The following is a 13,226-nucleotide window of genomic DNA, read 5'->3' on the forward strand; positions in this document are numbered from 1 at the left end:
AATAATTAAGCACAAATTGGTATAAAATAATGGTAAACCAAGATAAGCACAAAGAAAATAGATGAATTTCTAGACGCTTCTCTCACACTCCATCGATGTCATCACTTTTGTCTGGCACAAAACAGTCAAAAAATGGTGATTTAGCCGTTGAAAGTCAGACGGTGGATCTTCTTCCCATCCTTGCTAAAACCCACTTCATATGGAAAACCATAGACCCGCATAACTTCACCATCATCAATTCCCACACACACTAATAGCTTCTGCGACTCTGTAATCTTCCAGTCTCCCAAGTTTCTTCTAGCTATGGCGGGAAAGGTTATGCATGCTGTTCAGTACAGTAAGTATGGTGGAGGAGCTGCTGGTCTCAAGGTTTCTTTTTCTCCTCTTCCCTTTTACCATATTTATGTGGGTGTAGTTTTTATATGTATATATAGCTTTAGGGCTTTTGGGTATTTGGAATTTTGATGGCCTAATTGTCTAATTGATGCAGCATGTTGAGGTTCCAATTCCCACACCAAAGAATGGTGAAGTTTTGATTAAAATAGAAGCGACTGCTTTGAATCCCATTGATTGGAAAGTGCAGAAGGGCGTGATGCGGCCATTTATGCCTAAAAAATTCCCTTTTATTCCTGGTAATTAACCTCAGCTACTTCGTTTCATTTGTTTTTCTTCTTGGTTTTAGTTAATTAGGGTCTGGTTTTGGCCCTCTGTCTTTGCCTTTTGTTATCAATTTCATCCTTTCAAATGGTGTCATGTTTTGCAGCTGATCTACATCTCTGAACTTTGCTTTAGAGTTTTTCTTTGGCAACTTCTGTTTCAGATTATGGTGGATATTATTACTTACTGACAAAAGTATCATTTCTTGTTCAATTTGATTTTGATCATGGTTGATTGGGCATAAGAACTGGATGAGGGGTGTGTGTGTGTATATATGTGTGTGTGTCTATATATATATATATATATATATATATATATATATATAATTATTCAAGATCAGAAGGTCTTACATGTGGAGAGCCTGAGCCTGAAATTGATGCCTAGCCCCGGTAATGGAACTAAAACATGGTTTTAGCTTGCCAATTTGCAAACAGTAACACCAGCTATGATCAGGTTCACTAGTTAATTTGAAGGAACGTTATTCATGAAGTATTTGATAAAACATGGCCAGCGCCTACCGCTTGTCTTGCTCCACAAAATTCATTTGCCTGCTATTTTGATGGTTGGCTATATTAAACTTCTGTGTGCTATAGCTAAAAGGAGTGCTTATATTTTGTTGGAACAGCCACTGATGTGGCAGGGGAAGTGGTTGAAGTTGGAGCAGGAGTAACAAAATTCAAAGCTGGTGATAAAGTCGTAGCTAATGTCAGTCGTGAGATTTATGTTCATCGTTATTTTCGTGTTTTTTTTCTTCTTTTATCTTTGTAAATGTCTTATACGTTCATTTTTTACATTATTAGGGTGGAGGAGGACTTGCTGAATATGCGGTGGCTAAGCAGAGCTTGACAGTTGGAAGACCCCCTGAAATTTCAGCAGCTGACGCTGCAGGGTTACCTATTGCAGGTCTTACTGCTTACCAGGCTCTCCAAACTGCAGGGATCAAACTTGATGGAAGTGGCAATGAAGTAAACGTTCTGATAACTGCTGCCTCCGGCGGAGTTGGTCACTATGCTGTTCAATTGGCAAAGCTTGGGAATACATTCGTAACAGCCACTTGTGGAGCGCGTAACATTGAATTTGTGAAGAGCTTAGGGGCTGATGAAGTACTTGATTACAAAACCCCAGAAGGGGCTGCTCTCAAGAGCCCATCTGGTAAGAAATATGATGTAGTAATCCACTGCACATCTGGCATTCCTTGGTCGACTTTCGAGAGTAATTTGAGTCCAAATGGGAAGGTTATAGACATGAGTCCCAATGCCGGTACAATGTGGACTTACGCTAAGAAGAAAATCACTCTCTCTAAGAAGCAGCTCGTGCTGCTGATGGCATCTCCCAGCAGCGAGAAGCTGGAGTATTTGGTTCAACTAATGAAGGACGGAAAGCTGAAGACAGTCATCGACTCAAAACATCCTTTGAGCAAGGCTGAAGAAGCGTGGACTAAGTCTATCGAGAGCCATGCTACCGGGAAGATTATCGTTGAGCCTTGAGTAAGGTAACTGGAACATGTTTGAAAAGGCTGAAACTGTAAGTATTTGGTTTTGTGAAGGTGCTACAAATGGGTGTTATTGGGAAACAAGAGATTGTGTGATGTAAAGGCAGTTGTGTGTAATTTGGTTTGTCTGTGATGTTTAATGTTGTATTTTGTTATGTATTCAGTAAACAGATTTACTGGATGATACTGGTTGAGTTGTGTGTATATCTTATGGCTGCCTGTAATTATTTTGGATTTCAGAAAGAACTGTTTTTGATTTGAGAATAAAGTTTTGATGGTCTAGATGGATCTCAAGTTTATATTTTGGAGTTCGCCATGTATGGAGTAGAGAAGCTTTTCTCAAGTAATATATGGAAAAAAAAAAAGGGTTTTTCTTTTCAGCTGTGACATAGGGACTGGATCCCTTCAATTGTCCAATTAGTCATCTTTTTTTAATAACTGAGAAATCTGTGGATTGGTCGTAAATTTGGCCATCAATTCAGTTCGCTTCACATTGACGATAGGTAATATCGGACTAAAATATGTACGGTTAAAGAGAGTTAACTCTACAAAACATCAAGACTGTTGGATGTGGAACCATTAACTCATTTTGACATGAGAAATAATTTTCAAGAATTCCATAAAAATGAGAAGTGATATGTATGTAAGATTTTTAAAAGTTCATTAAAAATAGATAACAAATATGAGCCGTTGGTCGAATGATAATGACTTTACATATAAGGATAAACCCATCATTACAGCGTGAATCCGAGTCTCGCCCTCTCTCCATCTCTTATATAAAAAAAAAATTCGAGTTGTTGGACGCAGAAGATATAATATTTTTCTTTCATTTTCAATGCTCCAAAACATGATCCAACACTTAAAAATAATTCATATTTATCATTTTTTATTTAAGATACCAACTACCAGGTGCAGATCAAACTTCAAAGGGGTATCCTTATCCTAATCTCAACATTGAACAATTAAATTAATATATTTTGGATTTTGGATGTACTGACTTGGAGTGCAAGCCAAGCTTTTAGAATTCTTGACCCAATCCAGTCAAATCTCATCAGCCCAAGCCCAGCCCATTGCTCGAGACGTAAGTAAAAAGCATTTTTTGAAGGGTATTTCAGTAATCTAGAACAAGAATGATATAATATTATATATTCATTATCACTCCCCAGGACCACGCGACTTCCCCACCACCACAAGGTCCACGACCGAGTATTTCTTCCTCTTTTAATTCTACTTTAATTTATTTTCCAGGAATTTCTTTGGTTTCTTCTCCTTCGCTTCTTCTGCGGAATCCCCTTGTCATGGCTTAACCACTAACCAGTCTGTTTTTGTGGCTATAATTTCCGCTTTTCTTTTCAACTGAATCGCCTGTGCGTCGGTGATCTATATATACCTTCTGTTAAATCTTCGCCGATTGTATCTATTTAGCATCAATGGTGAGTTTGACCTCTCTCAAATTCTCGATTTTTTTTTTCTTTTACATTTATTAAGCTTTGCAATTCAGGATTCTGAGATCGGTTTGTGCCTCGTTGAGGTTTTTAGAATGTAGTTGATATTCTGCTCTGTTTATTAGCACAGGATGAGAAAGAAATCTTGATTTCTGGAACCTAATTTCTTTAACTTATTCGGTTAGCGGTGTGATTCAATTAGGTATTGTGCGATCGATAAGTTGCTCGGTAGCGTAGAATCGAAGATGTATGAATTTGTTCTCTCTTTCCTGTTAGCAAACCAATCAAACAGGAATTGATTGATATGCAGTATCGGCTAGGTTCGCTTCCATGATGATTATTAATTTTTTTATTCCTATATTCAGTTTCTAACTGATGAGAAAATCGTGCTCAAAATTTATGGAATTTCATCATGTTAAATTTTTCTGAGGTGATAGACTGAATTCTTTTTTTCCTCCCTGAAATTGGAATTGAATGCTTTTCTTCTAGTCCCTAGAATATAAAAGTTGTTCTATATTCGTTTGTTTTGATTCAATTGATTTTGCCGAGTGTAGAATTATACGTATTACATGCTTCCTAGTTTATTTCGTGCTGGTAGTTTTTATTTTTGTTCCAAGGACTGGAAAAGACAGCAAATCTACTTGACTCTCAATATAACTAAACTGATGTGTGAGACCAGTTTTGCTCACGTAAGTCAAAGTATCCTATTTGATTTATGTGTGGAATTCACTTCCATTTTCCTTTGTTTCCAACTGAAGATCAAGTGTTATATTCATTTTACTGGATTTTTCTGATTATCTTTCCTGTTTTAGGTTTTCACAGAGAAGACTTGTCTTCCTAGAATTTTAACAATTTTTTGTCCATATTTGCAGTGGTGCCATAGTTTCTGGCAAAATGGGTATTGTTGGAAGTAAAAGTGAGGAACATGGGTTCATGCAATTCAATGCTCGTCCTCCTGAAGTTCTAGTTGAATCCCCGGACTGCGGTTTTCAGATGATAAAAAGCTGATTGCAGCTTGTAGAAGCTGTACTTAAGTATGTTTATAATATTATTGCAGCTATTTAATCACGCCAACAATGAAGAGGGGATTCCTGTCAACAATGTACGTATTAAGCTACAGTTTAGCGTTAAACTTCATGTGCAAGCCAGTGAACAACACAGTGTCGATAGAGTAGACACCTTTTGGAGGATCTTAGAAGAGCATTAACAAAGCTTTGATTGTCATTTAGTCCAAGTGTACCAATGGAGCGGTAAGTTGCTGGTCAAGACCTTGAATTAACTAAGACCGTTAAAGTTCCCTTCTGCAATTCTTGCCATGACCTCCATTTTTGTAAATTTGATCTTTTCGCATCTCAGGTATAGGATCTTGGAAGAGCTTGGTGATGGTACTTGTGGTAGTGTATTCAAGGCCCTCAGTATGGAAACAAACGAAATTGTGAGGAACTCTTTACATTGTATCAGATAACTTTTACCTCTCCTATTTTTTTACATATATTCTGCCCTCAACATTATTGAATTTTATTATCCATTCTCTTCTTCATTCAAGTAACTTTTGTCTTTGTTCTATTCACCATACTAGAGTAGTAGTTCACTTGCACATTTAAAATGATTAATAAGTTAACGGAAAAGCAGAATGCTGTAATTGGTTGATAGTATTTACGTGGGCTCATGGGGGAGCACCATAAATAGTTAAATAATCTGGTTTTAGCTGGTGGGTATGTTACTTTTTCTATATGCAGAAAAAAGATTTAAAAAAAAACAGGTTAAAAGAAAGATCATGGGCATAGGTCTGATGCAAACCTTAAATAACTTTTTAATGGTATATTTGCTGTGTACTACATAGAACTATACGCAACCCCGTTGATGTTGTGTGGCAGTGAGGGATGCTATTGTTGGAATAACCTTTCATGATTTAATTCTCTGATATCAGGTTGCTGTCAAGAAAATGAAGAGAAAGTTCTATTTCTGGGAAGAATGCATGAACCTGCGGGAAGTGAAGGTATGTGTCTTGATATTTATGGAAGAGAGTTGCCGCAGTCTGACCAAATAGACGCTTGCACACATCTCTTTAAACATGTCATTATATGCATGTGCCTCTTGTTAATTTCTGTTCCTAGTAACAGGCGCTAAGGAAGTTGAATCATCCCAATATTATAAAGCTGAAGGAGGTTGTGAGGGAAAACAATGAGCTCTTCTTCATTTTTGAGTACATGGTGAGAGTTCCTTCTCACAAACTCCATGCAATTTCTAACACGTGATTTATTCTGTTGTGTTCTTGTCAAGTTGATGCGTGCACTGGGGAAGGTGAATTTGCAGCATTATCATACACTTCCGTTGTTCTTAAACATTATTTTTATTACAATAACATTCTTCGAAAAAAGCTCATGGTTGTGGACAAGCCCTTTCTTATGCATTCATATAATTATCGAAGGAACTGGTAGGGACAATGTGTATCTAAAACATTATCACGAATCGTGGACACCCCAAAACGAGCTTTAAGAGACATATTCAGCATTTAGTTTCCTCGAAGTTTTCTTATTGTTCTATCTTTATCGGTGCATCTGTGTGTTTGTTTGTTTTTATGGGTGGTGAGAGTTGAGAAATACGAATTCGAGGTTTCTTAACTACTGTTGCCAAGATTGTTAACATGCAGAATTGTCTACAATATAAGTACGAAGTCGAGGTTTCTTAAGTTGTGAGAACATGATAGTCATGCTTGGAACTGATTGTAGAATGGATCCTTGACTCTAATAATTTAGCACTTCTTAAATTCACATTCTCAGGAATATAATCTTTACCAAAGAATGAGAGAACGAGAAAGACCATTCTCTGAGGAAGAGATATGGAACTTCATGTCTCAGCTGTTGGAGGGACTTGTTCACATGCATAGAAATGGATATTTCCATCGAGACCTAAAGCCTGGTATAGCATTATAGGCATTATCTTGATTTTAATTATAGCTAATGCATTATTCAGTAATCTCTGGCATCTCTGTGGATGCTTCCATCTTTGTATTGAGAATTATTCTTAAATAATTCATCATTTGTGAAGAGAATTTGCTGGTTACGGACAATGTTCTTAAAATTGCTGACTTTGGACTGGCGCGAGAAGTTTTGTCAATGCCTCCCTATACTGAATATGTATCCACACGGTGGTGAGCCCATATTCTATTGGATGTATTATTTATTTAGCTCAGTCACTGACACTCTTTCAGTTATAGCAATTTTTCACTTCATGATTTCGTTTAAATGTGATTCCTTCCTAGGTACCGAGCTCCTGAAGTCCTGTTACAGTCATCAACATATACTCCTGCAATTGGTATGGAAATCTTCATCTTTTCCCGTTTATTTTTAATCCTGTTGCAGTATTGGTGCTATATTCTTTTTTTCATTTATCTTAACCGTCTGTCATTTTTACTTTGTTACTGAGGCTGGCATTGGGTGAAGTTTATCATTAATATAGCCTTTCTATTGAACTATACCACACATAATGGATCTGGTTGGAGAGTTCAAACTACAAACCAAATTTTCTTCACTTGAGAAGACTCAACCTTCTTTAGGGACTCAAAAATCAACTATAAAATTACAGTGATTGTTTTGTCAAATTATTTTTGTGACAAGGTCATGGCCTTGGATTTAGATAATTCTAGTATGAGATAGTACAAACAGAAGAAAGAGATTAAAAAAGACATGCATGGAAGTAATAAGAAAGAATATGACATTTATAGTATTGGTGGATACAATAGCTCTACAAAGGGCATTCTAATGTTGGTAGAAATTGTCACCATGATGTATCACGAGTAAACAATCAGTGTGTAGTGGAAATTGAAGTAGCTTTAGCAACTTGAGAAAATTTATTTCATAATAAAAAATTATTACTGGTAAACATGTGGCCCAATGGTAAAGTTGCAGGGTGCAACCTAGAGGTCACGAGCTCAATTTCTCGCAACTGCCTCTCCACATATTTTGGGGGTAAGGTTTGCGTACATCTTGTTCGTACAGACCCGACCCTACCCAATGCGAGAGCCTTATGCATGGGTGTTGCTTAATTAGGAAAAAAAATGTAAATTAATCTACTGGAGTTTACATTGAAACTGCTGGGATCTCTCAAACGGTGCTGTTCATCTAAGGAATTGGAATTCGATCAATTGGTGTAGAATAATGACAAATCTAACAAGTTCTTAGCATTTTTGAAGGCAACTGTGCAGCATTTTCACTTAAACTACATGTTAAATTATCTTTTGTATCTTCTATGTGGTACTTTCTAATTAAATCTATCTGCATCAACATCTCTTTTTGCTTATTGTATAGCAAATGCAATGCATTATCTTGATGTGTGCATTTGTGAGTTCATGCGTATGCTTTTGATACTGTTAAGATAGCAGAAGACAATTAAATTATTATGTTAATTAGTTTTAATGCATCAAATTTTCACATGAATATGTCATTTCATCTTTTTAACTATTGTTCTGAACACTGAGAGTGCACACAGACATGTGGGCAGTTGGTGCAATATTAGCTGAGCTTTTTACTCTATCCCCGATTTTCCCTGGAGAAAGGTAATACGCTCATCCCAAATTATTGTTGTTGGATTTCAATGATATTTTACAATTTTCTAAAAAAAAGAGAGTTTCCTCTCAATTTGTCAATTCCCCTATGTATAAGCTCAAAACTCAGCTCAACTTTTTATGGTTACATGGAAGACTTACTCTACAACTGGCCAAAAATTATTGCACAAGTTTTTGAATTTCATATAATGAGATTAGCTTGTTCCATGGGCAGTGAAACAGATCAATTGTTCAAGATATGTCTTGTTCTTGGTGCATCAAATTGGACTGCTTTCTCGGAAGCAGCAAATACATATCGATTGATTAATATTAGTTATTCAAATGTAAGATTCTGAATGAACATTTTTTTTTTCTGTTTTGCTATTGTTTCCTCTTATTCTTAAACTTCCCACTTACCTTTTCCTTTTTTTTTTCCCACTCTAAATCTGTTGATAGATTATTCCGGTCAACGTATCTGATTTAATTCCCAATGCTAGCTCAGCAGCTATTGATTTGATTAAGGTAGGCCTTGATCTTTCTGATACAGTCAACTTACACTACTACTTCAAATTATCAATTATTATCAATCTTTAACCATGCTGATTTACTGCATTTCATTTTATTTGACCTTCCTTGAATGTCTGAAGCAACTTTGCTCGTGGGACCCATTAAGGAGGCCAACTGCAGAACAGACATTACAGCATCCATTCTTTCATGTAATATATTGCTCTCAAGCTTTTTCTTTGCTTTATTTGTTATTAGACTAAGACACTAGCATGGCTTATATAGGTGGGTATGTGGATTCCTTATCCGCTCAGGGATCCGCTTGAGCTGAAGCTAAGTAACATTGGTAAGTCTTTATCAAGACTGGAGTCCAACGTTTCAGAATTCCTTTTCTTGCTTCATGTATTTGTGTTGTGATGCAGGGACAGAGCCAAACCTTGAGCTGAATTTATGGGACTTTCATGCTGAACCTGATGACTGTTTTCTTGGATTGACACTGGCTGTCAAGCCCAGTGATTCAAACATGGGTATGCATCGTCGTCTTTAGCATTTTACAGTTTAGTGAATGGGGATTTACTTTTGCAACTGCTTGCTTTAGCCACATTTGGCAGCATGGAAGTTTTGTTAGCATATGTTTTAGTCTACAAAATTTGTAAGTAACCAGGAGAGGTTGGAAAAGAAGGTAAATCTGGAAGCCCCATCCCCAGTTTCCTCTCTTGGAAAGAGATTACTATAAGATGCTTCACATTGCTTTATAAGAACTGCTCATGACATAATGTCTTTCAGACGTTTTTGGTTATGATCTAAGGAGGTCTTGTCTTTCTGCTTTTAGCTTCTTATTATGCTTGATTTATATGTAACAAATATTTATCTGATTTTAAATTATCTGTGGCAGAGCTGCACCATCGTATGTCTAAAAGTATCGAAGAGGTGAGTTTTTTATGTCTTAATTCAGATATGTATATGGCTTGCTTTACTCAACTACACATAAGACATTGTTCTGTCCTTAACTTTAAACAGATTGCTTGACTAAACTTTGAAATTTGATTTCTAAAATGCAGGATATAGAGTTTTGTACTGGTTTCAAAAATCACTCAGTGCAGTCGGGTAACTTTCTGGTCTTGTCTCTCGTGTACATGCTTTATGAGTTTATGTATTATAAGTTTACTTCAGGGAGAGAAAAAGACAACTTTTGCACAGGGTCCATGGAAATGATTCCTGAAAAGATTTTACCCTTCATAACATTTCGGTCCCCCATTTTATTGATATTCTATTGGAATAGGAAAGGGTGATACTGTGTTCTGAGCTTGTTGCTGCCTCTAATTCTTAGTACCTTACACAAAAAATTGAGAAACCCTAGTTGAGGCATAAAGTACCTGCTTAATTTAACTACAAAGAAACATATCCATAGATTTATAAAACATTAGAAATTTTTATCTGTTCCGTGTTTGCTAGTAACATGTGTGTACTGTGTGTTCCAGTTTTTTGGTCTCTTCTTTCTCCTGATCAAGATGTACACTGTGCACCAGTTGAAGCATCTTTGTCATTGTCATTCAGGTAAGAACATATGTGTTTGCAGTTATTCCTTTGCACATAGATGTGAAGTTTTCAAAATAAAAGATTATCCTGGGCAATTCTGGTTTTTCTTTCATGTCAACTTTCGATGTGGTTTTATTAGTGTCTGAAGCCTGACTGTCTGTGGGTAAAAAGGTGCATGTTGTGCTTCCGCAGACATTAACTCCTTCAGTCACTGCTCATCACCCAACCAAAATTGGTTGGCACTTCCTGTTTATAAAAGTTTTTTTGGATGGAAATGAAAACTCAAATGAGTATTTTTGCATCATAATTTGAGGCTTGCAGGCTGCAGCTGCTATGTTCATATCATATCACTGGTTTCTCCCTGGGGTATCATCAACTTCAAAACATTTTGCTTTACTTCATTGTGTGATAGAATCAATAAACTTAAAAAATTCAGGATTTTTCCCTGGTGCACATTAGTTTCACTCCTAGAAATGTTACATTTAGTCATGAGAGGCGCATTTTTCATCCTTGGCAGTTCAATTCAACATCCATTGAATAGAGTTCCACAATCAGCTGGGTTCACAGTTGGACCACTGCAGACTGATATTTTTGACCGTCCATTGTTGGCTGCATCCTCCCCATTGCAGCAGAGTCATTACCTCTGATCAAATTGATTGGTACATAGTGTAAGGAGACTTGTAGAACTAACCCGTCTACCCATGTCGTTCTTTGGTTTTCTTTTCTCCTATTGTAAAACCACATTTAGTATTGTTGTAGATTATTTCTGTGCCTTACGGGTATGGCTGGACGGCCAGCATTTGTCACAGAATACGTCCCAGTATAAGTTTACAGGAAAAATTCATGCCTTTTATGGTTTACGAATACATGTACCTCAGTTGTAAGAAAATACAGGCTGTGGTCTACTTTTCTTTTCTTTTTTTTCCTCTTGGATCATTTGTTATTAAATTTCTCCTTACCAAACATATGAAATATATGTTGCAGGAATTTTAAAGGAAATGTTATTATTTCATAACAATTTGAAAATCACACTTGACGGAATTGGCACACAGAAATTGACAAACTGACAAAGAAAAGGGCAGAGGCCTTTAGGTCATGGCTTTCATTTGTTCAACCATGTCTGTGATAAACCTATCCTGTATCTCTTTATTCAGCAAGAACTCCCTCCAGTTATTGTTATTTTCTCTAATGGTTGCACCAGGCTCTTTATCAATGTCAACCATCACTGTCTTTATTGCCTCCAAGATGTCTTCCTTCCCAAAATACCCATCCTCATCCCTCCTATTTACCTCCACCCCTGCCTTCATGTCCCCGGCTATTAACTTTGCGTTCAAGAATTGGTCCCCCTTGAAAGGCAGAAACACCAATTGACATTCACTTACTATTCCTTCAATAACAGAACTAAATCCAGAGTGATTAACATAACACCCCACACTATCATGGCCCAGAATCAACTGTTGTTGGATCCACCCTTTAATGTGAACAACCCCTTTGCTTTTCACTCTCTCTAGAAGTCCATTGGGCAAGGCCTTCTTCAGATGGGCCTCCCCATCAACTTCTGCTGGAAACCTCAAGACAAGGAAAAATGGTAGCCCAGTAAGATCCAAGCCCAGTACAAGCTCTCTTATCTGATCTTCACTCAAGAATGTTTCACTACCAAATGAGCAGAAAATAACAGACTTGGAAGGGAACTGGCTCAGCCATGTGTCCCATTTCTCCTCCAGCACACCCGTTGGCGGGTCGGGCACGAGTGGGCCTGTACAAAATACGGGTATTTTGAATTGGGCCGCCGTGAAATCCAGGTAAGGCCCTTCCATTTCGTAGCAAGACTTGATAAAAAACGCGGCGGAGGAATTAATTGAATCGACGTCTATGTCGAAGATGGTTGGGCGTCCATTGAAGCTGGTGAAGACATACTTAAGGTCACGAGCTTGAAAAGTGGGGATGGAGGTGAGGGAAGTTGAACGGAACCCATTTGGAGGTTTTTTGAGATCTTCCAATGTGGGATTCTTGGGTCTGGCAGGATTAGTCAAATAGGCAGCTGCAACTGCAGAGAAAACAGAGAAGCAGAGTGGTTTGATGCCGAGTTCGGATGCTAGTTTTGGGACCCAAGACAAACACATATCGTAGAAGATGAAATGGGGTTTGAGATCTGACAAAATGCTCTTGATTTGAGGTTCCATGAGGTCTATTGCATTGCTGAGGAGGCCGTGATCTGATGGTTTGATGTCTGCGGTGTTTTGGAGGTCTGCAGGGAGACCTTCAATGGGAGGTAGAGTAAGAGGGATTACTTCAATGTTTGGTGAGGGAGTAAGGAGAGATTTGACACGAGAGACATTGCCTGCAACTGTTAAGAAAGAAATTCGAACTCTGTTGTTTGAGAGTTTGTTTGAGAGTTGTACAAATGGGCTTATGTGACCAAATGCACTGTGTGAAACCATCATTGCATGAAGATCCGATTTTGCCATGCTCGACTACTTTCAAATATCTCTTCTACCTGATGGAATATATGAATGTCTTCATCAGTTGATTGGTGTGTGTATTTATGGAAAAACAAAATAGGGAATGGTTGGGGGGAGAGGAGCGTAGCATATACCTCATTGCATTAATCAATGACCAATAGTGAAGATGTACGTGTTGAAAGTTTGATAGCAATTAATTGTTCCTTTTTTTTTTGTAAATACATATCGAGAACACACGATTTTGTTCTTATTGAACGTTTCACTTAATGATACCTATGTTCAAAGAAAAAGACCTTATTAATGGACATGAAATGAGACTTTTCTTATAAACCACGGTACTTTGGTGTCCGAACAATATGGGATATTTCACAAGTCTTGACAATTAATGACAGGTTAAGATTCGATACAAGATAGGTGATTGATAGGTTCAATTATGATCGACAATTTTGTATAGCCCTAAGTTCGTCTATCGGAGGAAATCAGTCACAACGTAAACCGTGGAAGAAGAGAAAGGACAAGTGGTGGTTATACAATTATTATTATTGAGTTGTGACAGAGCTATTATTGTATGTATGTATGGC

At 37.4% G+C, this 13,226-nt stretch overlaps 3 protein-coding genes across 5 annotated transcripts; 2 read left to right on the forward strand and 1 right to left on the reverse strand.

Annotated features, from left to right (window-relative positions):
• The first annotated feature begins 137 nt into the window (after positions 1 to 137).
• Positions 138 to 2,450, forward strand: LOC119999701 (chloroplast envelope quinone oxidoreductase homolog). Its single transcript, XM_038847412.1, has 4 exons — positions 138 to 369; positions 491 to 632; positions 1,283 to 1,362; positions 1,458 to 2,450. Exons 1-4 carry the CDS (start codon positions 304 to 306, stop codon positions 2,142 to 2,144), a joined length of 975 nt encoding a protein of 324 aa, XP_038703340.1. The 5' UTR covers positions 138 to 303; the 3' UTR covers positions 2,145 to 2,450.
• An 878-nt stretch (positions 2,451 to 3,328) lies between these two features.
• Positions 3,329 to 11,297, forward strand: LOC119999972 (serine/threonine-protein kinase MHK-like). 3 transcript variants are annotated; one of them, XM_038847821.1, is made up of 18 exons: positions 3,329 to 3,582; positions 4,467 to 4,844; positions 4,951 to 5,029; positions 5,525 to 5,593; positions 5,718 to 5,807; positions 6,378 to 6,516; positions 6,646 to 6,748; positions 6,860 to 6,912; positions 8,086 to 8,152; positions 8,376 to 8,484; positions 8,597 to 8,662; positions 8,788 to 8,856; positions 8,930 to 8,990; positions 9,067 to 9,171; positions 9,540 to 9,574; positions 9,706 to 9,751; positions 10,126 to 10,201; positions 11,168 to 11,297. In XM_038847821.1, exons 2-18 carry the CDS (start codon positions 4,837 to 4,839, stop codon positions 11,196 to 11,198), a joined length of 1,206 nt encoding a protein of 401 aa, XP_038703749.1. In that variant the 5' UTR covers positions 3,329 to 3,582; positions 4,467 to 4,836; the 3' UTR covers positions 11,199 to 11,297. The 3 variants fall into 3 exon arrangements, with proteins under 3 accessions (XP_038703749.1, XP_038703748.1, XP_038703747.1); XM_038847820.1 differs by lacking the exon at positions 11,168 to 11,297 and adding an exon at positions 10,505 to 10,683; XM_038847819.1 differs by lacking the exon at positions 11,168 to 11,297 and adding an exon at positions 10,701 to 11,101 and having other exon boundaries at positions 3,330 to 3,582.
• On the reverse strand, positions 11,158 to 12,874 carry LOC119999971 (anthocyanidin-3-O-glucoside rhamnosyltransferase-like). The gene has a single exon (XM_038847817.1). The coding sequence runs from the start codon at positions 12,649 to 12,651 to the stop codon at positions 11,272 to 11,274; it is 1,380 nt and encodes a 459-aa protein (XP_038703745.1). The 5' UTR covers positions 12,652 to 12,874; the 3' UTR covers positions 11,158 to 11,271.
• Positions 12,875 to 13,226: the final 352 nt, after the last annotated feature.

The sequence above is a fragment of the Tripterygium wilfordii genome, chromosome 6 (genome assembly GCF_013401445.1).
Source record: "Tripterygium wilfordii isolate XIE 37 chromosome 6, ASM1340144v1, whole genome shotgun sequence".
Classification (NCBI taxonomy): domain Eukaryota; kingdom Viridiplantae; phylum Streptophyta; class Magnoliopsida; order Celastrales; family Celastraceae; genus Tripterygium; species Tripterygium wilfordii.